At 40.2% G+C, this 26787-nt stretch overlaps 1 protein-coding gene across 1 annotated transcript; it reads left to right on the plus strand.

Annotated features, from left to right (window-relative positions):
• The first annotated feature begins 313 nt into the window (after positions 1 to 313).
• On the plus strand, positions 314 to 26602 carry si:ch211-136a13.1 (HHIP-like protein 1). The gene is made up of 14 exons (XM_046074349.1): positions 314 to 1500; positions 10126 to 10390; positions 13617 to 13896; positions 13979 to 14104; positions 15186 to 15329; positions 18228 to 18340; positions 18662 to 18802; positions 19238 to 19312; positions 19443 to 19569; positions 19874 to 20019; positions 20802 to 20883; positions 21914 to 21996; positions 22268 to 22705; positions 24651 to 26602. Exons 1-14 carry the CDS (start codon positions 1207 to 1209, stop codon positions 25406 to 25408), a joined length of 3072 nt encoding a protein of 1023 aa, XP_045930305.1. The 5' UTR covers positions 314 to 1206; the 3' UTR covers positions 25409 to 26602.
• The last annotated feature ends 185 nt before the right edge of the window (positions 26603 to 26787 follow it).

Consider the following 26787-nt stretch of genomic DNA (forward strand, 5'->3'; position numbering starts at 1 on the left):
TAAGAAAACTTAGATACAAATGTTGGCGGTTCTGCAATTCAGCATAAGACTTGAATTTGGAATTGTGCCTGGAGAATCCATTGGTCTCTACTTCCAGCACACGTCTTCGTCTTCATTCTTCTGACGACACACACACACACACACACACACACACACCAGTGTGAGTGAGTCTGTCTGGAAGTGGTAGAGACAGAGAGGAGGTCTGGGAATGCTGAAGAGGGGGAGACCCTGGAGGGAGGAGAGGTGGAAAGTTGCGAGTTCAGGGCAATGTGGACCACATGCTAAGGAAAGGAATGCATGTGTCTTTGCAGGAGAGTGAAAGAGCAAATGAAAGAAGAGAGCAGGAGAGAGGAGGAGGAAAGAAGCGAGGAGGGAGGGATCTAAGCTAAGGCTGCAGCGTGGCTGTGTCTGAATGAAAGAACCCCTCTCTCCCACACTCTCCTTCTGTCTGTATGTACGGCTTCTGTCCGCTGCAGCAAGTGAACACATGTCCAGAGCAAACGCGGCGAGAATCTCCAAGTGACATCAAGCTGGAAGTAAATATTTTGCAAAAACTTTGACGGAAGGTGCGACTATAAATTATCAAACGCTTTCTGAATTTCATCCCTCTTTCTAAGAAGCTGGATTACTTCTTAGCAGTGCTTTTTTTGAGGCTCCAAGAAGAAGTGTCATGTGTAAGCGTTCTCTCTTTCAAGAACTTGCGTTTTGATCCACACATTTTTGTAGCTACTCCAACCTCCGCACACCACCGGGACATCTCCTAACCATCAAAAGAATCCACTGGATCTGGATCAGGCTGACCTTATCTTACCTTATTTACACACAATCACAAGGGCAGCTTGCCATGTAAGCACGATGAGTCTCCGGCCAACTTGCAGGCAGGTGTGATGTTGGGTCAGTGTGTTTGACACGCACATTCACCCTGCAGCACACAAACACACACTCTGTTGCCTGAAACTGCAGAGTCCAGGACATTAAATGAGGACATCCAATTCACCAAACTTTTTCAGAAAAGCTAACTTTGAGTCTCACACCTGTGCTTGACAAAGGCTGGTGGAGATGTAACATGTGCATTGTCTTTAAACGAAGGCTTCCCTCTTCTCACACATTATAGTAAAGTATCACAAACAAGCTGCTTTGGTTTACTGCAGCATTGAGTCCAGAAGAGCCAAACTATCCAGAACTGAAAGAAATCATCTTCGCACCATGACGCTACAGACCTGTAATTTGCACCATGCCTTCCTCCCTCACCTCCTTCTCCCCGTACTGCTGTTGCTCCTCCATGCCTGGCAGGGGTGGGGTCACCCCCAGTGTTTGGACTACAAGCCCCCGTTTGAGCCCCGGCAGCCACTGGTCTTCTGTAAGGAGTATTCCAAGTTCGGATGCTGTGATCTGGAAAAAGATGAGGAGATATCAGTCAAGTTTCACACAATCATGGAAAACTTTGACCATTCAGGTTACATGTCCTGCGGCAGGTACATACGCAGCATCCTCTGCCAGGTAAGAGAAACAATTAATGTTTCTAATAATTATGTTAAATATGTTATTAATTGCATTTGATTATGTGTCTATGTCTGATTTTATAAAGATAAGTGGCAACCTGAAACTGCTGCACTGAAAACATACACCTGTCACCCGCTAAAGTAAAGAAACGTGAAGCATACAGTCATTGTCACTGTGGATTCCACATGAACATTTTCCACTATTTGTTGTAATGACCATACAGTCCCAGATTTTGTGAACCTAAATATGTCTCGCAAGGTGTAAATTTGGCTGATTGCGGATGTTTGCAGTCCTGACTCCGTAACCTGGTTTTGGACTCCAGTGTAGTACACCAAGATGTTTTTAAAGATGAGCACAGTGTGTATATTTTGAGCAGTTTATTCAAATGTGTACCTTTGGTTTGTTTTGTCAGGTAATAATAATGACATATTTCAGCATACACTAAACAACCACACAAAAAGCCAGAGTGTGAATATACCAGTTTCTGTCTCGCTGCAAAGGAAAGTGTGGTGTGGTTTGTCAACGAGAATCTAATCTCAACAAAGTACAGTAACCAACAAAACATGTGGCTTAATGGCTACATGGAGTTGTTGACATTTGTTAGATATCAGTTACTCATGCTTGGAGAGCTAAGCTGCAGTCTTAACTACAGTGCAAGTGTTTGGTTCCCAAACTTTTTCAGCTCAAGATCCAAAAGAGAAATCTGGTGTCTCCCTGGGACCCAAATTTACAAATAAATGGATCTACAAAGCACACTGCGGATAAAGGGCAAAACAAACCATGTATGTAAAATATGTTTATTTTCTTATTAAAGTAAACAAAAACAACAATGGTTTATTCTTATTTCTGTGTCTCACCCCTTTCTCTACTCTCATTTTCTTATCCACTCCTATCATCACCAACATGTCTTCTGACATGATCTGATTTTAATGAGAAGTATGTGGCTGACTGAAGTTTTTAACCAGCTGATCTTTACTCTGGGCTCAGTTTTTGAAACAGCCATTCAGAGGTCATGCTGTGCATTTAGTCTGTTTCTGAATTGGTTTTTCCAGTATACTACAGTCGGGAAAGCCAGATTCACAAAAGTATGTCGTGCCAAACTGAATCAACACATCTTGAAGGATTCTTCTTTCCAAATAAAAAAAAAGTTTGGACTTTCCCAGAAACAGCAAATGTTTAGTTTGGAGATACCTGTCCAATTTATTCATTTTAAAAACCTCATTACTGAGCACTTCCCCACATATTAAACATTGAAGCATCTATAAACTCGTACTTTTACTTTAGTTTAGACAACATAGGATCGACTGTGAGATCTCAGATATAAAAATTATATATGAATGTGGACAGATGATCAGGTTAGGGAGAAGAGAGAGAGAGAGAAAACCTCACACAGCATCTGAGCTCATTCACATATTTACATATCGTAACATTGTTAAGAATTTTACTCTGGCGACCCAATAAAAATGGGCCTGCGATTGTCCATTTTGGGTCCTGACCCTAAGTTTGGGAAACATGTGGTTAGACAAAACAAGACAAATAGTGGAGTGCAATAAAGGAAACATTCCACTTCTCCTTTGGAATAAAGAACACAAAATGCTCAATCTGAGCATTACAACTAAATCCAGAGAAATACCTTAGAGCCAAACTTTTAAAGTGAATGCTTGACTTAGTGGCACATATGCAATAATAAAATGTCTCAGCACACCAAATTATTGCCTTGAAATGGTCAAACTATGGTTTTGCATACACTTTCTCATGTAATCCACAAAGAGTAAACCATGCTTCATCTCTTCCAGATTCCATATGAGACACAGGCATAGGCGTGAGTTAGCTGAGCACTGACCTTGAAGCAGAATGACTGCATGAGAAAAGATTGCAACACAATTTATCAGCACATTTACGGTACTTTTTCCTTTTTGGTAATCCCATAAAATACATTTAAAGGTTTAACTACATTGTCAAAAGATTTGGAAGACTGTTTTGGACATTAGCTATCGAGAGTAGTAGCACTCTCTGTCCTACCCTAAGTTGTGGATGGTAAAATTGAATTAGCCCGAATCCTATAGAAATCTCAATTAAAGCATTGTGATTGAAAAACACAAAAATATTAGAAATAAAAAGTGAGCAGTTACAAAAATCATATTCTTACATATATGATGGTTGCAGTCCTTTTAAAAGCAATGACTCACTGCATTAGCCTGACAAAAATAAGTTAAATGTTACTGAGATAGTTAATAATGCTCATAAATACTGCAATTTCCTTAGAACGGGATTGCACTCTTTGTTAAGGTTTGGAAAAGTTCTTTCATTTAAAGTATTTCTGTTTCAGTATTACTACGTTTAGGTTTCTTTTATAAGGTTGCTAATCTCAGACAGATCCCAGAACCAAACTCCCACCTCTCCTTCACTGGCAGAATGAGCCTTGAAGTACCACATACTAATTGCATAATTAGGTGCTCACTTTGCAGCTCAGACTACGTGCAGATCGTGAGCGCAAAATGTATGATAATGCAGCACAAATTTGGCCTGGCCCATTTAAGATAAAATCTTCATTCTGCGCAAGCCAAAACAAATGGGCTCTGGGCTGTCCCATGAATAACACTTTTTTCCCCTTTGCCAAAACAAAGGGGAAAAAAATAAATGGCAAATCTTCCTGGCAGTTTAATACATCTACTATGTTAAGAAAGTGACAAATCATCTGACTCGTAAAATATAGGTTTCTATCATTGTGGTAATTATAGCCTATGGTTCTTACTGCGCAGGCTGAAAGAAGGCCGTGTCTTGAGTTTAATAACAGCGCTGCTGTGCACGTATGACTTGCAGTCTAGTTAGAGTAAGATGTAGCCGGAGTTCAGAATAATGTAAATATGGAAAGCTTAGAGTGGGGTTTGAAGTGAAACCGTTATTATGCAGGCATACAATTTATTCATTTCTTAAATGAGCACAATTACCTTAAAAGCTATCTTAAACGTAAACAAAAGTATTTTGGTTTCAAGCATTTCAACAGTTAGTCAAATACAGTGGACTACAGCACTGAGCTGTGTGGCTGTTCATTCTTTGAGTTATACATTTTCATGTTTTCATAAACACTTTGTTTGGATTTAAAAAAAATCTTCTTTGGAGCTATTAAAGAAGCTCCCAGGTCTAGGGTTTGAGGTAAAAGACTCTCTGAAGGTGGTCAAGTTACGCTACTGCCAGGGTACTTATCCTGGGTAAACCCACCACACTGAGGTCCTCTGTTCCAGTCGCACTGCAGGAGCCTCCTGGCGCTGATATCAATGAGACAGTGAAGCGCGAGAGAGAGACCGACTGACAGACAGACAGACAGATGGAGAGAGAGACAGACAGAAGGGAAAATGATTAAGTGTATGCGTGTGTGTGTGTCAGGGAGACAGAAGGGGAGATTGTCATCATCCCCAAGCTTAACTAACCAAACAAACAGCCATTTCCTCCTCTGGCCAGGGGTACAGGATATATCAAGTTCCTGCAAGAGAGTGTGAGAGTGAGGAGGAGGAAAACCAATGAAAACAGATAAAGATATAATGAAGCAGAAAAACAATCAATAAACTCCATAAAGACAGTCAGACAGATTTAGACTTCCTTTGAAAAGATAAATTTTTTGTGCAGCTGTATTAGAATAATGTTATTGCTCAGCCTTTCTATGCTTTTTTCATAGGAGTATATTCAAAAATTAAAATAAAATCCAACAAAACCCAGACTTCAAAACCATTTAGTATGCACTTAACAGAACAGCAGAGAAACTGAATTAATTGTTTCCCCTGTTGCATTTTTAATAAGCACTTTTAAGTACCCCAGCAGGGTTTCTGCATGGTTTAGACTGCTCTCTCAGTTTAAAAAAATCAACCACTGTTCTTTGCTCTGACAACAGAAGAAATGTGCAGATGTTCAAATTTCCTAACAGCACATGAATGCACAATACCACAACAAATCTCTGGATGTGGCTTCAAACACTGGACAAAAAAAATGTCTTGCAATTGGCCAAACATGCCACAAGAAAAATCATTTTGCCAACATGTGTAGATCACAGGGTCGGCCGGACTAACATGGAAAGAAAATGGGCAAAAGTGGGAGTGAAAATGACATCGGCACAGTCAAAGTGGTACGTGACTGTGCTTCATCAGGATGATGGCGTCTGCAGAGACAGAATCTGAGGAAGAAAAATTGGACTGAAAGCTTGAGAATAAGTAAAAACGTTTTTTTAAATTTAATTTTTAAACTGGACACAGGCGCAGACTGTAATGTCAGTTAAAAAATTTAATGCACTCGATGTGAGAAGCAGGCTCAGGGCGAGAAAAAGTAAACTCATTGCTTTCTTTGGCCATAAGAATCACTGCACTGGGCAAGAGAGCACTAATATGTGAGGCACCAAAAACACAACATTCACTTTGAAATCACACAACAAGATGTTCCAGCTACAGTATATTACAAACGTTAGTACACCCCTCCCATTTATGTAAATATTTGATTATATCTTTTCATGTGACAGCACTGAAGAAATGAGACTTTGCCATAGTATAAAGTAGTGAGCACTTGTATAACAGTGTAAATTTGCTGTCCCCTCAAAATAACACAGCCATTATTGTCTAAACCACTGTCAACAAAAGTGAGTACATCCCTAAGTGAAAATGTGGTAGGTGGCTAAGCTCAGTAAAGAGAATGCATGGTGGAAAGTAGAAGCACATTCTGAAAGACTACGATGACGTCTTTTATGACCTAGGTTGCTTACCTGGTCAGCGCCATATACAGATTGACCTTACTTTCACATGCTCCTAGGAGGATTCCAGTAGCACTCAGGGAAAGAGTAGTTGAGGAACTACAGTGCACCTTTAACGCTCCCAGATTTGGGATTTCATTTATGCCAGAGGGAAATTACTTTGCAGCACAATCACGTAGGCATCATACCATCAGTTTTCATCATACGGTACAGAGATAACCAACAGACATCCTGATACACATACTGGAAAAGACACTCTTGTTGACATTCATGTTGAATGGGACACAGCTGGAGAGCGTCTTTAAATAACCTTTACACCAGTCTTCTATGAGGCAGCAGAGGATGCTCTTTTGAAGATACAGCCCCAGATAAAGTCCCCTATTGGCCAGGCAAGGAACTTCATATTGCGGACGCATTTGAGCAGGAAGGATACTTGCTGGAGAAAGAAATAGAGGTGGACATTACACCTCAGTTAAGAAAAGCAACAGCCGAGGACCCTGAAATCTACTGAAAGACATTACATTAAGGGGACAAAAGAAATTGGACATTACTGGGACAAAATCAGACACACTTCTGGCAAAGAAACCTGAATCCTCCAGCGTAGAGGACGTGTCAGTAAAATATTAATCATAGCAGAGTATTTTATTTACTTTAAAACATGTCTAGAGGGGAACTTTAACAAAATCTCTGAGTCACACTTAAGAATTGTTAAGTGCAAAGAAACCTGAATCCTCCTGCGTAGAGGACGTGTCAGTAAAATATTAATCATAGCAGAGTATTTTATTTACTTTAAAAGCCAGTAGCAGTGCCACAGCTGCAATGAAAGGATGTTTGCAGGACATGGCATTCCTGATTCCTCATTCCTTTGTGATATGTACTATGAGCTCTTACTAGTATTTATTGCTGCTCTTACTAGTATGTATTGTCAGTTGTAGATCTGTATTTGATGCTCTGTTGATGCTTGTATGTTGTTCCTCAAATGTAAGTTGCTTTGGATAAAAGCGTCTGCCAAATGAGTAAATGTAAATGTAAATGTTGCCATCTCAGATAATGATCCTCGGTATGCTAGTGTTGTTCAAAGACTTTGCAGAAAGCTGGGAATTCAGGCACACCACACACAGTCCCGGTCACACACAGTTGAATGGTCAAACAGTACAGATTCTTCAAAATCTACTTTAAAAAGTGTAATAATGGCAGCCCTACAATTCACAGTTGGAGTATCGCAACACACCACTGGATGGTGTAGGATTATCACCAGCACAGTTGCTGGCAACAAAAGGAAAACTGCCATCCTCAACTTCACTGCTTGCTCCAGAGGGAACTGTCCAAGTATGCAGACAAGTGAGAGCAAAGCAGGAAAAGCAAAAACTCTACTTCGACAGGTGTGCCTGACCTGCAAGTGGGAGAAAGTGCCAGGGTGCGAACAGGAGAACAATGGCAGCCTGCCATGGTCCTGCACTAACATGAGCAACTGCGACCTTTTCTGGTTCACACATCAGACTGTACAGAGTGACCAGGAGAAATGGAAAGTATCCGCAGAAAACAGATTAGAAAACCTTTCAATTTACAAATGAAACAGACATTTACCTGAACATATCAAAAGATTGTTACACAAGAGGCAAACACAGCACACAGTTGTAGCAGACCAATCAGAGACACTTTATGACCAATCTGAAACACTCTCTTATCAAACCAGATAAAGTAGACAAGACCTATTAGAGACAGAGAGTAGGTTATATATATCCATATGACATTGAAAGTGTCCTTCTTCTGTTTAATTTGTCACAGTTCAAGAGGCTTTGAGTTACAGGATCATCTAAGTGGAAGCTATCTGCAATTTGCAGTTTGCCACATTTACAGTGTGTACAATGCTTTGCTAAATCTTATGTTTTGAAAATAAGAAATCTGAAAATGTCAGTCTATTCTAAACAGTACAGCGTAAACACCAAATTATAGTAGTTTGAAGTGGCTGCATTGTTAGGGAACAGCTGTTAGTAGTTGCATGCGTTTATCCTACCCTGTGATGGTAGGAGCCAAAATAAGACCGTCTCAAAACAATGGTTTTTCAATTTCAGTGCGTCAAACAGGAGACGTAAAGAGACTGTAGACCAGTGATGGCTAGACAATGAATAACTAAGCACTCTGTGCTCTTTATTTTATCTACATATATTCCATTTTTAGACACCTATGTGAAATGGATGCAAGACTCTTGCTTTAAATACAGTGTCTATAGTAAAGAAGAAAAATCTAACTGTAGGAAGCGTATAAATCCAAATCAAGTTTCCATCTGCTCCACATGCCAGAAACTGCTTTGATTAACAGAACCTGTAGCTCACACTGAACACAGCTTTAGTTTTGCCCTGTAAAGATGTTTCACTGGAAAGCTCTGATTACTGTCCAGCAATGTACTTATGTCATTTAACAAATATTCTCTGTTACAATCAGCTTCTCTGTCTCTTTTTTGGTCAATAAGGATTTATTTGTTTATTGTTTATTCATTTTGGTTACGGTTGCAACAGCTGCAGAACTTGGGTGAGGACAAAATCAAACAAAGCCACAAATGCAAGTGCTTAAACAATGGGTTTTTACAGTGCCACACCAAATACGTATTCAATTAATTATTTCATGTATCCCCAAGAAAATAGCTGAAACTACACAAGGTTTCAAGGGTCTTGTTGTTCCAGCAGGCTTTCTTCTCAATATTGTGTCATTGGGATGATATGGGAAGATCAAAACTCAACATTTTTGAGGAATTTTATCTGTTATACAGTATAATATCATGTGAAAATGATGTATATGCTATTGTATTCAGTATGGGGCCATCATGAGTAAGTCTGTACACAGGCATATTTAGAAAATTGGAAATTCATAAAAAAATTAGTATGGAGATGTAATTGCATGTAAACACGATGATGTAACTCACATTTTTGACATTTTGTCAACTGAAAGCATCAAATTTACAAGAAACACAACTTTTGTTCACAGTTACATTACATTATTTTTAAAGTGCTTTTGAGACTAAATCCAACACTTACAAAGTTATTTTGAACAATAGCACTAATCTCCATTCGTACTACTGAGGGTCAGCGTAAGACTGACACAATACAACAGAAACTTTACATTCTTTGGAATATGAGAGCAACAAGACAACAGCCCATTTGGTTTCAAGGCCTATGACTGCTATGTGGACAACTGAAAATAGTAAGTTCTTGTGTGCTAAAATTAAAACTTTTTTGCCAGTTAATTTTGTTGTTGCCTAAATGCACACACACACATTCTTTGGAAAAGTGTACTCATGTCACAAATTATCCTCTACAAGAGAAATGCATGTCACGCTATATTCTGCAGTAGATTAAAGTCTCATTTTTACCATCATTATTGCTGCCACTGTGCTTTGGGCTCTGCTTCCTGGTGATGATCGGTTAGGCTGATCTGGCACTGAGTGACATAGTACCAGTTAACCACATGATGGTTTGGGTGTTTGTGCCTCGCTGTGCCTGCAGCTCACCATTCTGGGTGTGGACAGTGTGGTTGTGACTTAATAACTGACTGGACCTTCCTGGGATCCATTTATATCAGACAGCACCCAGACAGCCTGAATATAACCCAGTTCTGACCAGTCATAGTGAGGCGGTGAGGATCTGTGGTGGAATATGCACACAAACCCTACACTTACGTGATCCATACATGTGCTCAACTTTACCTCTGAGATAAACACATCGGCTTAAAAGAGTATAGGCACTGATGAAAACCTATAGCCTACAGATGAAACTGGAAATATCCATCTACACACAGTACCACAGATTGAATAAAATGGCTTCTTGTAACTTTAATCATTAGAGAATCTTCTCATTTTTAGTCAAAGTAAATCCTCTTTCTCTTTGCAGGAGTGTTCTCCATACGCCGCCCACCTGTATGATGCTGAAGATGCTAACACACCCATGCGGATGCTGCCAGGACTGTGCGGCGATTACTGCTACAACTACTGGCACCAGTGTCGGTACACGCTCAGTCTCCTCTTGGAAGACTTGGGGAGCCCGCAGCAGTTTGCAAATCTGACTGCAACGATAGAAGACGATCGCAGAAGGTTCTGTGACTTCCTGGAGCTGAAGGACAAACAATACTGCTATCCTAACGTATTGACAAATGCAGGTATGGCATATATATGTGGGCCAGGTGTTTATGTTTGGTAACAGGCACACACGCACAGCAATGAACACTCAAATAAGTTTATCTCAGATTGAGTTGAGGAAAAACTTTGAAGATCAACTTATTTGATTGCTCCTACTCACATAAACAACTGACAAGAACAAACAGGTTGCAATAGACTGAGAAAACAGGTCATAAACTAAATTCCCTTTGGCAAGAACCTAGACTTGCGCTACAAAGAAGGGCTAATTATGATTTATGAGCAGACATTGCCACTCCTTGCTAGTCTGCATTTAATGTTGTCTATGTGGTAGAAGCATGATTTTAAGGACATAAGCAGAATTTGCCCTCATGGTTGCAGCAAAGAGATTATGTCAAAGAACTAAAGCAGAGTTAGCAAAAATCCTGGACATTTGATTGTGACTGCCTGGATTGATACATAAAGCACATGACAATATTTACAGTGAAATAACAGCAGTTAAGTGATAGAGCGAGCCAATAAAATGAAAAAGTCCCGGGTGGAGAGAGGCATTATCATGATAAAAGTTTATTCTTTTTGTCCAGACTCTGGTAGTATTATATTGTATTTGCTGAGGATTCTAACCTCAAGAAACGAAGGTTACGATATGGTAACCCCAGTTCTATAAGCACAGGCGGTGCCCTCTACTGGACTCTATGGGTCCTCCTCCATCACTGAAATTTTATCGTGCACGTAGCCGACCAATAGGACGTCGCTACCGATATGTGCGTGACGTATAGCAGTGTCCCTACTGCCTCAGCATCCGACTGCCTCTTCAGCAGACAGCGTCAGAGCGGCAGGGCTCATCGGTAGAGGGCTCTGCCTGTGCTAGACCTGTCTTACCTTTCCCTGTAACTAGGGTTACCATATCGTAACCTTCGTTCTATCTCACACAGGCTCACACCGCCCTCTACTGGACTCTATGGGTACAGTGGGTGGAGCCCAATGACTGTCCGCCCTAGCCGCGACAAGCCAAAGTCCACCACGCCAACCCGGTCGGCCACAGGCTGGCCAAAGCCCCGACCACCACATCACCTAGTGACAGAATGGTGGCACACCCCTGAGAAGGTCGCTGGACTGATAGGGGCTTGGCCTGACCATTAACACCTGGACTGCCCTGACTTCTCACTGGAACGTCAGGCACTGCCAGTGTATGTTCCCCCTCTACACCCAGTAGTCATCAGATCCTCACTTTTCAGATCCTAGGTCACACTTGCGAGCAAGATCCTGACATATCCAAGAGATAGAAACAAACAAACGGGCACAGTAAGGGACAAGATGCCATTGTGCAGATCTCTTTGACACACACCCCGCTGAAAAAGGATCGTAGACACTTCCACACTTCCGAGTGGAATGTGCACGCACCACTAAGGGTGGGTCTGTTCCCGCCAATGTACAGGCTTGGGAGATTCACTCACAAAGTCAGCTGGCCAGGCTCTCCTCGGACAGGGTTTTAATAATAATAATAATAATCTTTATTTGTAGAGCACTTTTCAAAAACAAGTTACAAAGTGCTTTAACAAGTGTAAAGACAATAACACCCAAAAGACAATAATACAAAAACAATACAAGATAAAAGCAAGAAACCATTGAAAAGACTAAAATACACGTTTAAGATAAATATAAAATAAGTAAAATAGAATAAAATAAAAGGGATAAAATAAAGTCAAATAATTACTGACTGCATTATCACTGAAACAGACGAACAGCTGACCAGTGCATCGAATGGGGGCTGTGTGCTCTACATAGGACATTAGCATGGCACACATGGACACAACAGATACACTCTCACCCCCCTGCACCCTGGACCTGAACATGCTCCTTATGTTCTTAAGAACAAAGTAGGTGTGTTGTCTCAATATGGCTGCACTGTGGACACCAAGAACCAGCATATAGCTGGGCTGAACCGACAGGCACACAGCTCACTCACCTTCTTAGCAGAGGTGAGAGCAAGGCACAGGGCTGTTCAAGAGATGGCATTTTCAATGAGGACTGCTCCAGGTGCTCATAAGGTGCAGATATTAGAGCCATCAACACAAGCAGCAAGTCCTACTGAAGCGCCGAGGTAGGTAGACAGCTTCGCCTACTGCAACAGGCACTACGAGCCGCTCATGGAGGAATCAAAACCAAACGAAGCAGCAAGCGATCTCTTTTGTCCCGCTATACCGAGAGAGACCTGACTTTGGCTGCCTCTCTCAGGCTATAGCGGACTAGCCTAGCTGCGCTGTGACCGCTTGGCGAAAGAGATGTCGGCAGGGCATGCTGGGAATGCAGAGTTACAGTACACTGCTGCATTGCCCAGTTTCCACGGTAAGAACAGCTTGTTTCTGGGCTGTCACGTTGTGGAAGCGGATCATTATGGCCGCGTGGACTCGGCGGTCAGGCTAGCGAAGTGGACGCCCAGGCCTCACCCACTCTCTCACTCGGTTCTGACCGGGAGAGCGGCGTGGGCCGCGGGGTGAGCCATTAGCTTAGCGTCGGTGAGCGCAGCGGCGCATTCGATACGGCTAGCTCAATGGGATGGGGTTGTTGGATGGGAATTAGCACTTTTAAGAATGTAATGTGTTTCTAATAAACAGTTTAACATTCACAAGCATCACCACAGTGTACACAAGCAGCACATGTTAAAACAGTGGCTTCCTGAACACAAGGCCAAAGGGCGAACCCTTAGCCTTACCCCAGGACTCAAAAAATGGTTTCCACATTCTCAAAAGCCTTGCCGTAGTGTACACAAGCAGCACATGTAAAACAATGGCGTCTTCCTACTCATCCGGGCAGGACATGTGTCACCTCGCCCAGGTGCAAAGATAATTTTATAGAAGTAGCGACTCCATCCGAGGAGGTGGTGAATTCAGTGAGCAGTTCGCCATCTGAAGAAAAAAGGATGCTGAGGCAGTTGGGACACTGCTTGTTATACGTCACGCACGTATCGGTAGCAATGTCCTATTGGTCGGCTTCGTGCACGATAAAACTTCAGTGGGCAAGTGCATGCATGTGATTGGTGGAAGTAGGACCCATAGAGTCCAATTGAGGGTGGAGCCTGTGTGAGATCCTGGAGAAAGGAAGCTGTCCTAATAAAGTCTCAGCCACACTTAGATTTGAATTTAACTTGCCCCTCAAACCTCATTTTCCTTTTTGTGTGATCCACTAATTGTATGCTTTTACTCCTGGTTTCCTTTCTCATCTCTTTTATCCTCTTTTCTGCCCTAGAGCTAAATGCTAACCTTGGCTTTGTGCGTGAGGATCCCAAAGGATGTCTGGAGCTGTGCTTGCAGGAGGTTGCCAATGGGCTCCGAAACCCTGTGGCCATGATCCACGCAGATGATGGCACTCATCGATTCTTTGTGGCGGAGCAGCTGGGTTATGTGTGGGTGTATCTGGCCAATGGCTCCAGGATTGACCGTCCTTTCCTGAACCTTACCCGTGCAGTTCTCACATCGCCGTGGGCAGGAGATGAGAGGGGATTTCTCTGCATAGCCCTACACCCAAGGTTCATACTTTCATAATAACAGTATCAGTTATCTTACGCAGAGGCATTAATAATAATTCTTCTGCTTCATTTTTGTGCATAGGTGGAACACGGTCAGAAAAGCCTATGTGTACTACTCTGTGTCTGTCAAGAAGGAGGAGAGGATACGTATCAGCGAGTTCACATTGTCAACACATGATGACAACCAACTAGACCATTCCTCTGAGAGGTGAGGACAGGAGTCAGAGAAACAAAAGTAGAAACAAAGAGACAGAGATTTATTTAATATGTTTTTGATTGCCAGGATGCGTGTAGTTGGAAAGGTTGGTGGAGTCCAAATTAAACAAGGTAGTCCAACAGAAATCCAAAAGGGTGATAATCGAGACAGAAGGGAAACAGGATAACATGAAGAGCAAGGCAGGCTAAACACAACAACACACTGCAACATGCCACAGCGCATATACACGCTACAATGACCAGACACAGACTGAGGAAACAAGCAAGTATATATACACATGGATTAACGAGCTGGGATGGGGATCCACAGGTGAAAGACATGAGGGACTAATCAAGGCAGAGAGACAGCAGGAGAAAACAGAGTGACAGGCATGCAGAGGCATAACTGGGGGGGAACAGACATAACCTTGACATGCAGACAGAGAGGCAACTGGGGAAACAAACATAACATAGGCAATGGACACTAAACACAGAATGATCATAAAACAACGAACAACTGTCAGGCAGAGATTACAATAACACTAGACAGGTAGACAAAAACCGAGCATGAAACAAACACCAGATAATAATACGACAAGAACTAGGCCGGCACAGATCCAAACATGAACAGAACTGAACATGAGGCACAGGCAACTGACACGAGAAACATACAACAGACTAAAACCTAATCATACCGACAGACTACAGACGGAACAGGGAGAACAGACTGAACTAATAACCGAACACAGAGCAGACATGGGGCAAAAATAACCACCAACACAGAAGTACACAGACCAGGAGTAACACTAAGACATGAAACCAAAACCCAGACACAGAGAAACCAAAATCAAAACCCAGACATGGCCAAAATAATATAACACAGAACACCTCAGGACAGGATCGTGACATTGATAGTGATAGACTTAGTTGCAATGGAATATTTCTAAGTTCTAATACTTGCATGTCAGTAAAGGAGTTTGCATGTTTTGTATCTTGTCTCATATGTGAGTGTGTGTGTGTGTGTGTTTGTGGCACGTCTGTACTTGCACGAATATTTAATCGGTATATTCATCCCCTTGTGTGTCTTGATTCAGAACCATCCTTGAGGTGGTGGAGCCGGCATCCAATCACAATGGAGGACAGCTTCTATTTGGCCATGACGAGTACCTGTACATCTTCATCGGTGATGGTGGTCGAGCTGGGGACCCATTTGGAAAGTTTGGCAACTCACAGAACAAGTAAGTATAAGTTTACTGTTGAAGAAATATCGTGAGCAAGCTTCAGGTGTGATGAAGACTTAACATAGCATGGTTTATTGAGCCTGGCTGAGGAGATACAGTGCCAGCACACAACATGTGAACACATCAAATTCCAACATCAAGTCTGAAGGATAACATCTTTTGGTCCCTTTTATTTTTTTGTTTTACTCATAGTTCCTGTATGTTTCCCTATTAGGTCATCTTTAGCTGGCCTTAAACTAGAACAACACATCTATCAGATGTTTAGACTGCAATGTTGGAATCTATTACTATCCAGGAGTTGAACTCTAATCTGTGGAGTACATGTGAACATCCTTGTAAGACTCAACCTTGCCAGATTCCCAAAGAACACCGTTATCTGCTAGCCTGACGCCTGAGCTACTGACTCTATCTTATCAGTCTAACTGTTGTGTCCCTGGAGCTGCAATGTCAGTGAATACTTGTAGGATCAGCTAATGACTCCAAGCTAGACCTGTCTTACCTTTGCCTGTCACATCAATTAAGCCCCCTAAGAATATTTTTTAACATTAATAAATTTGAGGGGGCATGATTATGTTGACTTCAGTATTTCCTAACACCTCACATCAAGTAGCACACTGTTAAATGTTTTCATGCCACAACAGCCAACCTGAAAAAGGAAAAATTTGAGTCCTAATTGTTTGAAAAATCACTGTCAGCCTTATATGTAATTTATAATAATATAGAAGATAAACACATACTTTTGATTGCGCTTGGAAGTTGTTCAAATTTTAAATGATACAGATGCTCATCATGTAAAATTTTCACTTGTTCACTATAGCAGTGCTGACGTTGAGATCTTGAGTTAAATGCCAAAAGTCTAGTCAGAACCAGCCAGTTCTGCCAAAAATGAGTTCCCATTAATTAAATTCCAGTTAAATTAAGTGTAATGAAAAGGATCAAAATTATAGAGGAGATAAAGGTCTACACTGGGCAGACTCTCAAGTTACTTAGTGAAAAATATAAATGATCGCCTTTTGAAGACTGGTTATTTTCCACTTATGAAAATTCATATAAACTGAGGATCTTCCTCGGCTGGGAACCTGCTCATACAAATTAACAAGTTTCCTTAACACGTGTCAGACCCTGTAGAGAATTTATTCACTGTACGTATTCTTGGGTTCATTGAAAATATCTGTTATGTCCAGTATACTTAGAAATAAGGAGTATTGAACACTTTTGGAAAGCACTGTAACTGTATTAACAGGGCTGAATGTAAACACGCCACCAAATATTACTGCAGCAGCAGTGTGAATGAACTGTCCAATGATTAGGAGTGACAGGACTTCCATTAACAGAATATTTATGTAATGGTGGGGGAATGTCAGGCTGAATATAGAGTATCACTTCATATCATATGTTCATTCATAAGGCAACATGCATAGATGTGTTGCCAGCGGAGATGACCTGTAGTTCCCTTTTTAGCAATGGAAAATAAAAAGAATAAACCACATGACTATTGGGTGGGAGATGTAAGTTTGAAAGTCAAGAGCAGAGCTTTTATTAAAGGGACTGCAGGCCATTATGTGCCTTTTACCATGTTGGTAAGCATTACTCACCTCTCAAACCACATGACCTTTATGTTATAATTAATTTGATTTGTTCAATAGCTAGCTGTATCTTAAGGCAATGTGTGTCAGTGTGTATGTTAACATGAGACCACAATTTTTGAGTGCTGCACGTGTTTATGTACTACATGTACTACAACATTTCATTCTTCATTCTCATGTGATGAACCCAGAGTGGCTTAGATGCTAATTACAGCCAAAGGACAAAAGGTGTGAAGTTCAAGTATTAGATTATTATTATAAGAATGTAATACACAATATTTTCACTGTGAAAAGTTAAGCTGACAAATACTTGAACATCGGTTATAGACCAAAGTAAAATGCTACTATGATACAAAATTTAAACAATTAAAATAATATTGTAGCTTTATGAAAGTAGCCTTTTTATATTTAAGTTCATAGAGAGGTTAAGGCTAAACTTTAACATTAAAGGTATTGTTTGTCTCAAAAACAGACCAAAATAAGTGCAGAGCTGTGGCTGGGGAAACCCTCTGATAAAAATACATTTTTAAGTATCAGCAGTAGGTTAACAAAATACTGTAGTTTGAGCAACTTTTAGCAAGGCTTATCTGAGATGCTGACACCTATTCTCCGCACAATGAGAGTTTTTCTCTTTTGACGTTTCTAGAGGGGTTTTGTTGACATGCTGTATTAGCTGTTCTGGGAATGAGGGAGGATACACCCTGCCAAGTCTAATATTGACACTACACATTGCGGGCAGCCACACACTGGTATGTGGAGGCGAGAGAGAGAGACAAGGAGAGAGAGAGAGTGAGTGTAAGGTGGGACTGGAAAAAGTGGAAAAGGTGTATAAGGAGAGAGCGACCAGGGCAGACAGAGGAGAAAGGTGCAAAATGAATGAGAGGGTAGGAGCGGTGTATTTAAGATTGGAATAAAAGATGGAGAGAGGGATAGTAAGGAAAGAGGAAAAGGACAAACTAAGAGATGAAGGTGAAGGTAGGAACAGTAACCAAAGACAGGATGCTGGATTTAGAGGAAGACATAGGTATGAGAAAGGATGATTTGCAGAAAATTTTAAAATATATCAGAGATTTGCAGAGTTATGGGAAGTAACAAAGATGGAAAAGAGAAAAAAAGGAAAATAAAAAACAGGGAAGTTCAATGCAGAGGACAATGACGTTTTTTTGCGGTAAATATATTAAGAGGATGATAGCAGTGTGAGGGGACTATGGAGTTAAAGAAAGGTGAAACATAAGTTATTTAAAAAAATATCTTTTATTTATCTGGCTTAAAAGAGCACTCACTCTCATCTACTCTCTTTTTTGTGTAGGTCAACACTCCTCGGCAAAGTGCTGCGTATTGATGTCAACAACAATGATGATGGCACCCCGTACAGTATTCCCTCAGACAACCCGTTTTTGGCAGAGAAGGAAGCACTGCCCGGTAAATCCCGAGACTTTTAAGATGGATTGAAGATTTAAGCTGAATTGTAAATATTAATCTAGACTTTATTCTAGCTTTTGTCTAAAGAGCTCACATAATGTGTGACTGTAGTGGGACTGCCTCTTCTTACTGAGGAAAACACAGCCCAGCAAATGAAAGTGAATGTCTCACTAAACAAAACAAAAACACATCTTGATGCTATGAAGGATTCAAATCACAGTTCATAACAGGACTATATGCCTTTGTTTTCTGTATACAGCCTTACAAGGGATGCACGCTATTTGTGTCAACGTGTAAATGTCTTTCATCCTTTCTTTGCAGAGGTTTATGCCTATGGAGTTCGCAACATGTGGCGTTGCTCCATTGACCGTGGTGACCCCGCTACAGGCCGAGGCAGAGGCAGGATGCTTTGTGGTGATGTAGGCCAGAACAAATATGAAGAGGTGGACCTCATTGTTAAAGGTATGATGATTTTAGTTTGACTTCACATTGGAGAGAGATTTTTTTCTTTTTACCATGAATTGTACATTTATTATCACAAAAAATTGTTCACTCTAACTTGGATGACTGTGATTGTGTACTCATCCCCATGTCACATACAGTAAAACTGTTCTCTTAAAGACCACACAGGCAGTGAGTCAGACATCAAAGTCTTCTCCCTAACCATTAAGGTGAATGGAATCTGGTTTTGTAGCAATCCAAAAAGGGCATGAAATAAACATCTAATTACAGCTGGTGGAGCATAAGCTACATTTCTTTTTCAAGCCAAACAATAGTTCTCTTTGTTTGTTTTTTACACTATATTTACTGCATTGTGAATCACTTCAATTTAGAAAGGATGGTACAATGGCTCTTTCCCTGAGAAGTTGCACTAACTTTGACAATACATGTATAAAGGTGGCAACTATGGATGGAGGGCCAAAGAGGGCTTCAGCTGCTACGATCGGAAACTCTGTCAAAACTCCTCGCTAGGTGAGGCCACTTTCTTGCTTTGATTCACTTTGGAGTCCATAAACTATAACACACAGAGGTTCTGCATACTGGCTATAATATTGTTATTTCATTGTAGTGAAAAACAGTGTAAACTGACATGTTGTTCTAGATGACATCTTGCCCATCTTTGCCTACCCCCACAAACTGGGCAAATCGGTGACAGGAGGATACATCTACAGAGGTTGCCAGATGCCCAACCTCAACGGACTCTACATTTTTGGGGATTTTATGAGTGGGTATGTGTTCCTGCTTTATTCTCAAATCTAAAGTTTAGACATTTTCTTTAGACAAATTCCCGCCCATCAATGGAGAGAGCCAGGGTAGAGACCCAATTTGTGCAACATTTTCACAATATGCTGCCTAGTTAAAAAATACATGGCTCTGTCTATGTCTTCTGATTGTGAATTTCTAGCCAAACATTCTCTTAAATTTTTTCGTGAAGCCATATTTTTATATTTACATGTAAAATGTGCATGTGTTATAATATTTATAGAGATAGATGTGTATATTTGTGCTTGTGTGCCGTTTGTTTCTGTTTAGGCGTCTGATGTCTCTGAAGGAGAATTTCACCACAGGTGAATGGCAGTACAATGAGATCTGCATGGGGAGAGACCAGACCTGCAGATTCCCCAAACTCATCAACAGTTACTATAAATACATAATCTCTTTTGCTGAGGATGAAGCAGGTAATAACTGTGTGTGTGTGTGTTTACTTCTCATGTATTGCCATCATTGCATCACATCGCTTATTTAGATGTGGTAGAAAGGAAGAGAGAACCTAGCAACATGCAAAGAAACAGTCATTGTAACCTACATTTATTTTGCATAATTAAAAGTAAAAATGTCATTGATGTTTGAGACAGTTCATTCTTGTTTAAATTAGGATTATGTAAAGTTATGATTAAAGGGTTTGTTTCCTTAAGGGTAATTTGTTTACTTGTGGAATTCTTGATGATATTAAATTAATACTAAACTGCCCCCATTTCTAATGTGTCAAGAGGACCCAGTAGAGGGTTAAATCTGGTTTAAATTAAAGATACTTCTGATTTACTAAGGAGAGTGTTGCACACATGCTGCTGGTCTTAAATCATTTCTTCCCTCTCTCTGAAAGTGCCTCAGAGGAGATTTAAGTTGAAAAGTTCAAGCAAATCTAATTTCTTTTCTGTGCACACACTGTGTTTTGTAACTTATTATGTATCTCCTCTTTCTTCCCTCCCCATTTCCTGTTTTGCTATTTTTCTCCCTCTCTCCTCCGCTGCCTTGATCTTTCTGTCACCCATACTCATTTCAAATATATCCCTCCCTGCCTCCCTCCCTTCCTTCCTTTCCCCCTGCTGTTCACCATCCCTCTCTTTCTTTCTTGCCAAAATCCTTCTCTCCGTTTTGTCTACGAGTCTTTCTCTTTGTCTTTTGCTCTCCACCTATCTCTGTCTGCCTCACTCTCCCTTTCCTCTGTCCATCTGTCTAGGTGAACTGTATTTCTTAGCCACAGGAGCTCCGAGTGCCACAGCCAGAGCAGGAGTCATCTACAAGATAGTGGACCCTTCCAGGTAGCTAACCATTACAGCACATCACTTCAACAACAAATACTTTCATCAAAAAAAACATTAGATCAAGCTGCTATGATGGTCACAAGTAATGGGAACACTGGCCACTGTGGGCTGTGCAAATGTAGCCTGACTAAAGTAAATATTACATACCTAATACTCAAGTAGAAATAAGATTACATGTCTTGTCATGTCATGAAAATGCTTGAACCAGTTTGATTACATTCCATGATGATAATAAGTAAGTTTTCTCTGAGATTTCTTAATTAGGCAGTCCCTCCAGGATTCCACTGGCCTTTTTTTTTCTTTTTCTTTTCTAAAAAATTCTGCTCCAAGTTGGGATGTTTTGGGGCAAACTGCAAACATAGATGTGATTTTTATAACTTTAGAATCACAGCTGAATCATGAAACAGTCCCTTCACCCTCATCCTAACCCTAACCATGCAGGTTACGTTGACTCTCTTAGTGATGCAACAGCCTGTGTCATCGTGATTTGTCTCGTCTGACCTCCTCTGTGCATTTCTGCCACTCATTTGTCAGTCATTTCCTTTTATGTTTGACCACAATACTGCACATTTTGCAAAACACTTTACCCCTGCTTTGGTAAAGAAGATCTGGATGCTGTTTTTCACCATCCTTTTTTGTTTTATGACGGCAAATGTGAAATATTTGCTTAAGTTAAAGTTACAGCCTGACAGATATGTGATTCTTGAGGCCAAAAACAATATATAGATATTTTAGACCTTATCAGATATACTATATATGGGCCAATAAAACAGGCATCTTTGATAATGCTTCCTTAAGCTTGGTTATTAAAGACCTGTGACCAAGATCTTTCTTGTTGCTTACGGGCCGCATTTTATGCAGATACGTATGTCTTGATAAGCTAATATGAGCTGACATATTGACCAATTTACCATTCTAGCTGTTTTAGTAGAATATCTAATCTCAGAATACACCAAAATCCCTTAACATCACTTAGTATGTAATCAGTTGCATGTGTGTGATGATTTTTTCCCTAATGACCACACAGGCGAGCGCCGCCAGGAAAATGCAGCATCAAGCCTTCACATGTTAAGATAAAGGGAAAACTGATTCACTTCCATCCCAGAGAAGGTAGGGGAAAACTTACTAGTTATCTTTCGGTCCACTTCTGGTTTCACAGTGTGTTTTCCCATATTTACACACACTTTCGCAAAACTATTATTATTGCAGCTTTATCTTTTGAATGCTAAAAAAATAATATAAAATGTATATAACGCTCATTATTTTGTTCATGTGCAACATGTAGTCAAATACTGTAATATGGACTTATGTATCGAAGTCTGGAGAGAGTTTTTTTTGATGCTGTAGAAATGTTTTTATTTAACACTTTTCCTGTTTGCAGAGTTTGTAATCAACAAGAAACCAACCACCACACCTGTACCCACGACAACCACAAGAAAAAGTACAACAACAACAAAAACACCACCAAGAAGAAAATCACCTATAGTAATAATAAAACCTCCAATGCCAACAAGAAAAACTACAAGAAAAGTACCACTACCACCACCAACAACGGCAACAACAAGAAAAACAACATTACAGACAACAAGAAAAACAACGAGAAAAACACCACCACTACCATCAGCAACAACAACAACTAGAAAAACAACATTACAGACAAGAAAAACCATGAGAAAAACACCACCACCAACAACAACAACACCAACTATAAAAGCAACAACATTAAAAACAACTTCAGAAACAACATTAAAACCAACAACCGTACCAACAACTGTCCAGACGGCCATGGCAACAACTCCCGCTACAACCACACCCACTGGTAGGCCTACTGGTGTACCTGTTAACCAAGCCAGCTCTACTGATTACCCAACCACTAGGTCCACTATTCACACAGCTACTAAGTCAACTGTTAGGACTAACTTTACAACCAGCAGTAGACCAGTTCACACCTTGGTGCGGGGAGAAGCCACCTGTGTCAAACCAGGTGGCTTCTTCTTCTGCGCTCTATTTTTGCTTTACATTTTAACATGTTAATAGTTCAATTAACTTTTTCCAAACTCTCCATGCTTATTTACAAAAGAAAGATTCTGTACAATTTTCTTTCCTGTGATAATTAATATAACTCACCTCTTTGATGAAATCACTTTTAAATTAGAAAACCGGATGATGATTATATAAAAATAAAACCATACAAAAAAATAAATTAATTTAAGTATAAGTTATAAGTTGGTTTGCTATAAATATAGATTTGGGCTTTTTCAAAACGTATTGTAAAATATTACATATATATATATATATATATATATATATATATATATATATATATATATATATATTACATAGAAATTGACATCTTATATACATAAATATATTTAAAGCTATATAATAGTTTAACTGCATAGGTGAAATGACCAAAACTCTTTCACTGCAGCTTGTATGCTCTGCTATGTTAGACATGACATAAGCTACCTAGCTCTCAGTTATTTTAGATTTAGTTTTTCATGCATGGTTAATATAGATATGGTTAAATAGAAAAGAATCATTAACAGGTGTTAAAAAGTGAAGAGATAAACAAATTACAGTAAAACAGCAAATAGGCTTTGATTCAATTTTGTTATTTTACTTATGCTTCTTATCACTCTGCATACATCTCTGCACAAAGAGAAACCACATAAATCTGTAAAATTACTGGAAATGACACCATTTAATGCTACTAAAATTACAATAGTGTTCCAATATCTTAACTTTTGCTCGTGTTCTGCTTACTGACCAAAAGCAAATTAAGGACAAGTTTGCCTGTACGGATGTAGAGGGTGAGGATGAGCCTTTTGCACAAGCTTGTGTCAATCTCAGGTACAGTGGAATTAGCATTAGCTTTCCTTCCCAACTGTAATTCCTGCTAGCATGTTATCCTTTGGCTGGTACAAAAGACTACAGCAGGATCAGCGTTGCTTATTTATGTGTTGGGTATTTGCACTACTTTAATTTAAATCAGGTACTTTGGCATTATTTATTTATTTTGAATAAATGGTTCTGCATCAGCTTCCGTTTGGACATTCATCTTTGTGTGTCTGTGTTAATGTCTTCCCTTGCCTATCTTCAAGGACAACATTGCTATACATGGGATTGTGAAATCTAAGCTTTGCAAAACTTTCTCGAATTACAAATTTGGTGTATTAGTTAAAGATATGTTCAACATTTTGGGAAATACAATTTGCGAGATGAGAATATTCTCATATCTGTCTGTTGAATGAGCGAGCATCCAGTTAACCTAGCTTAGCATACAGAATGGAAACAGAGGGAAACAGCTATCCTGGCTTTGTCCAAAGGTAACACAATTTGGCTACCAGCACAATATCTCTAATTTTATCTAATTTGTTTACTTTGTACAAAACCCAAAATCTAGAAACAAATTTTTACGTGCCAATCTATTTCTTGTCTGGATGCAATGATTTCTTGGATGCTTTTACATCTCTGTTAGAGAGCTGGTAGATTTTGTTACCTTTGGAAGTTTACCCTCTTTTTTCCAGACTGTAGATTGAGCTAAACTAAGCTAACCAGCTGCCGGAAGTAATTTCATCTTCACCGTACAGATATGAGAGTAGTATCAATCGGGTTATCTAAATCTCAGCAAGAAAGAAAATATATATTTTCCAAAATATCGAACATATTTTAAACTAACCTATTACTGCAAAAAATACTCTTTAACACATTGATAACCGACAAATATTTAAATAAAGAGAGTGATTCTCTCTCTCCCTCAGGTTATCACACAACCATCATGACTTCAGCCGTCTCTAGGATTGCTCAAACCCCAATCATCACCACACCTCCAACCAGCAGACATGGGAGACCCCTTCAGTACCAGCCTCGTCTCACACCCCAACCTTTAACCTCACCACAACCTCCTGCTCCTCCATCCACAACATCCCTGAAACAACCCCAGACAGCTCTGACCTCTGCACGTTACCCCAAGCGTCCTGGAGCCTTGACCACACCACGGCCGCCATATTGGAGCCAGAATCCCACGGCATCAGCATACAAGCCCCAGAGACCGCCTATGAACACAACGCTGCCTAAATCACAGCATGAGAGGCTGTGGCTCGGAGAGAAGCTGGAAAGCACTAGGGAGGGTAACCAGGTGTATAAGAGGCCTCGAGCAAGAGGTCGAGGTTACAAGAGAAGAAGAAGGCTGCGGGTCGGCACAGTGCGACTGGTAAGCGCTGATGGTTTATCAGATCGAGGTAGAGTGGAGATCTTTATCCGTGGTGAGTGGGGGACAGTGTGCGATGACCTCTTTACCACCAAGGCAGGTACTGTAGTGTGTCGACAGCTCGGCTTCAAGATGGCACTCGCAGTGATGAAGAGGGCTGCGCTGGGGGAGGCGGACAGCAGCGTCAGGATCCTGTTGGATGACGTGGAGTGTGAGGGCGGGGAGAGGTCACTGCTGGAGTGTAAGAGAGCCAGGGTTGGGAAACACAACTGCTCACATGGAGAAGATGTAGGGGTTATCTGCGGTTAGCACAGAGGGGTGAAAGTGAAAGAAAAGTATAGGATGGAAGGGAGGAGACAGTGGAGTGATGTACGTGTTTTCACATGTATTGGAAAGGTTTAAAAGGTTAACACAGACTGCACACTTTTAAGCATTTATGTTGGTGATGTCAGTTTGCTAAAATTTCCACGAATAGTATTTTAGTAATTTTAATTTTTAAAGTAAAGTAATTTTAAAGTAATTTAAAAAAATAGAAATTTTTCATGTTTTCAATTTTACATAATGTTTCCCATACACCGCTAAATGCAAAAAAAATGTCCACAAACATCACCTTAAAATTTCTGTTGAGCAAACCAGAGGAGCATAGAGGATGAGAGTTTGTCCAAAACTCACTCAGTCCACTCAACCAAGCACATTACACCATCATTATTCCAAATTCAGTTACAGTACTTACCCATTAATATCCAAGGGAAGCTCATGAGCTTCTCCAACAGTCATTAATAACCATTGTGTAAGGAAGGGCCTGGACAGATCAGCATTTATTATCATTTATTATCATCATTTCAGTGAAACTGCTTGTGGAAGCTTTTTTCTTTTTTCTTTTTTTTTAAGCTGCTTAGAAGTAAACTTGCATTGTTGTGCATTGTTGATCATCAAATTAAATATAACCCTACTCTGCTTAGAGTGTAAAGTGTTCAACAAAAGAGACAAAGCATGATTTGCGGTCAGTCATGACGCAGCAGTAGATGGTACAAATGATGATAATACCAGATTGTTTGATGTTTGTCCTGTTACTTCTTCAAGTATTAACAACTTTCTTTCATGAATGCAAATGATTTTGATTTACTCAGAAATGGTTGACTGGAGTGAGTCTTGGAGAAACTTTACTCAAATTCTTGTGTGTTGCTGCTTACATGCTTACTAGACATCCATGAGGCAAAATGACAGCAAATCCTAATAAGATAGTCATCTGTTTATTCTACGAAGATATTTGTATTTTTGTATTGTATAATTTCAGGTCTATTTTCCGAAACTTCTTTTTTAAAAATTGCATTTTGATACCTTTCTGAATGTAGTTTTATGATAAACAAAAATCTAGAGTTTTAACAAGGAAATGCTGGACGTTCTGTATAATGAATGTAATAAAATGTTTTCAGTTTTATATGAAAGAGACTTGAGGGCACAGAGTGCCTGTGAGACAAATAAAGTTTTACTGCAAAATGACTACTTGTTATTCTCTGCCAGTGTATTTCAATGTGCTGTAGAACAAAGGTTCACATTGATTTACATTGATTTTCCTCCAGCAGCGACCACAGACACACACACACTTTCACTGTGAAACTCAAGCTGTTCTTCCAATTATGTGGCTCAGCAAGTGAGATGGTGTCCTTGGTTCCTACAGATTTCCA

Source organism: Micropterus dolomieu, linkage group LG17, assembly GCF_021292245.1.
Source record: "Micropterus dolomieu isolate WLL.071019.BEF.003 ecotype Adirondacks linkage group LG17, ASM2129224v1, whole genome shotgun sequence".
Taxonomy (NCBI): domain Eukaryota; kingdom Metazoa; phylum Chordata; class Actinopteri; order Centrarchiformes; family Centrarchidae; genus Micropterus; species Micropterus dolomieu.

What these genes read in the sequence shown, in the direction of transcription:
- si:ch211-136a13.1 (XM_046074349.1), top strand. Translation starts at nt 1,207, where the DNA reads ATGACGCTACAGACCTGTAATTTGCACCATGCCTTCCTCCCTCACCTC. An exon ending in TTTTGCTGAGGATGAAGCAG is followed by an intron (nt 20,020 to 20,801) that starts GTAATAACTGTG and finishes CCATCTGTCTAG; the next exon opens with GTGAACTGTATTTCTTAGCC. An exon ending in AAGATAGTGGACCCTTCCAG is followed by an intron (nt 20,884 to 21,913) that starts GTAGCTAACCAT and finishes ATGACCACACAG; the next exon opens with GCGAGCGCCGCCAGGAAAAT.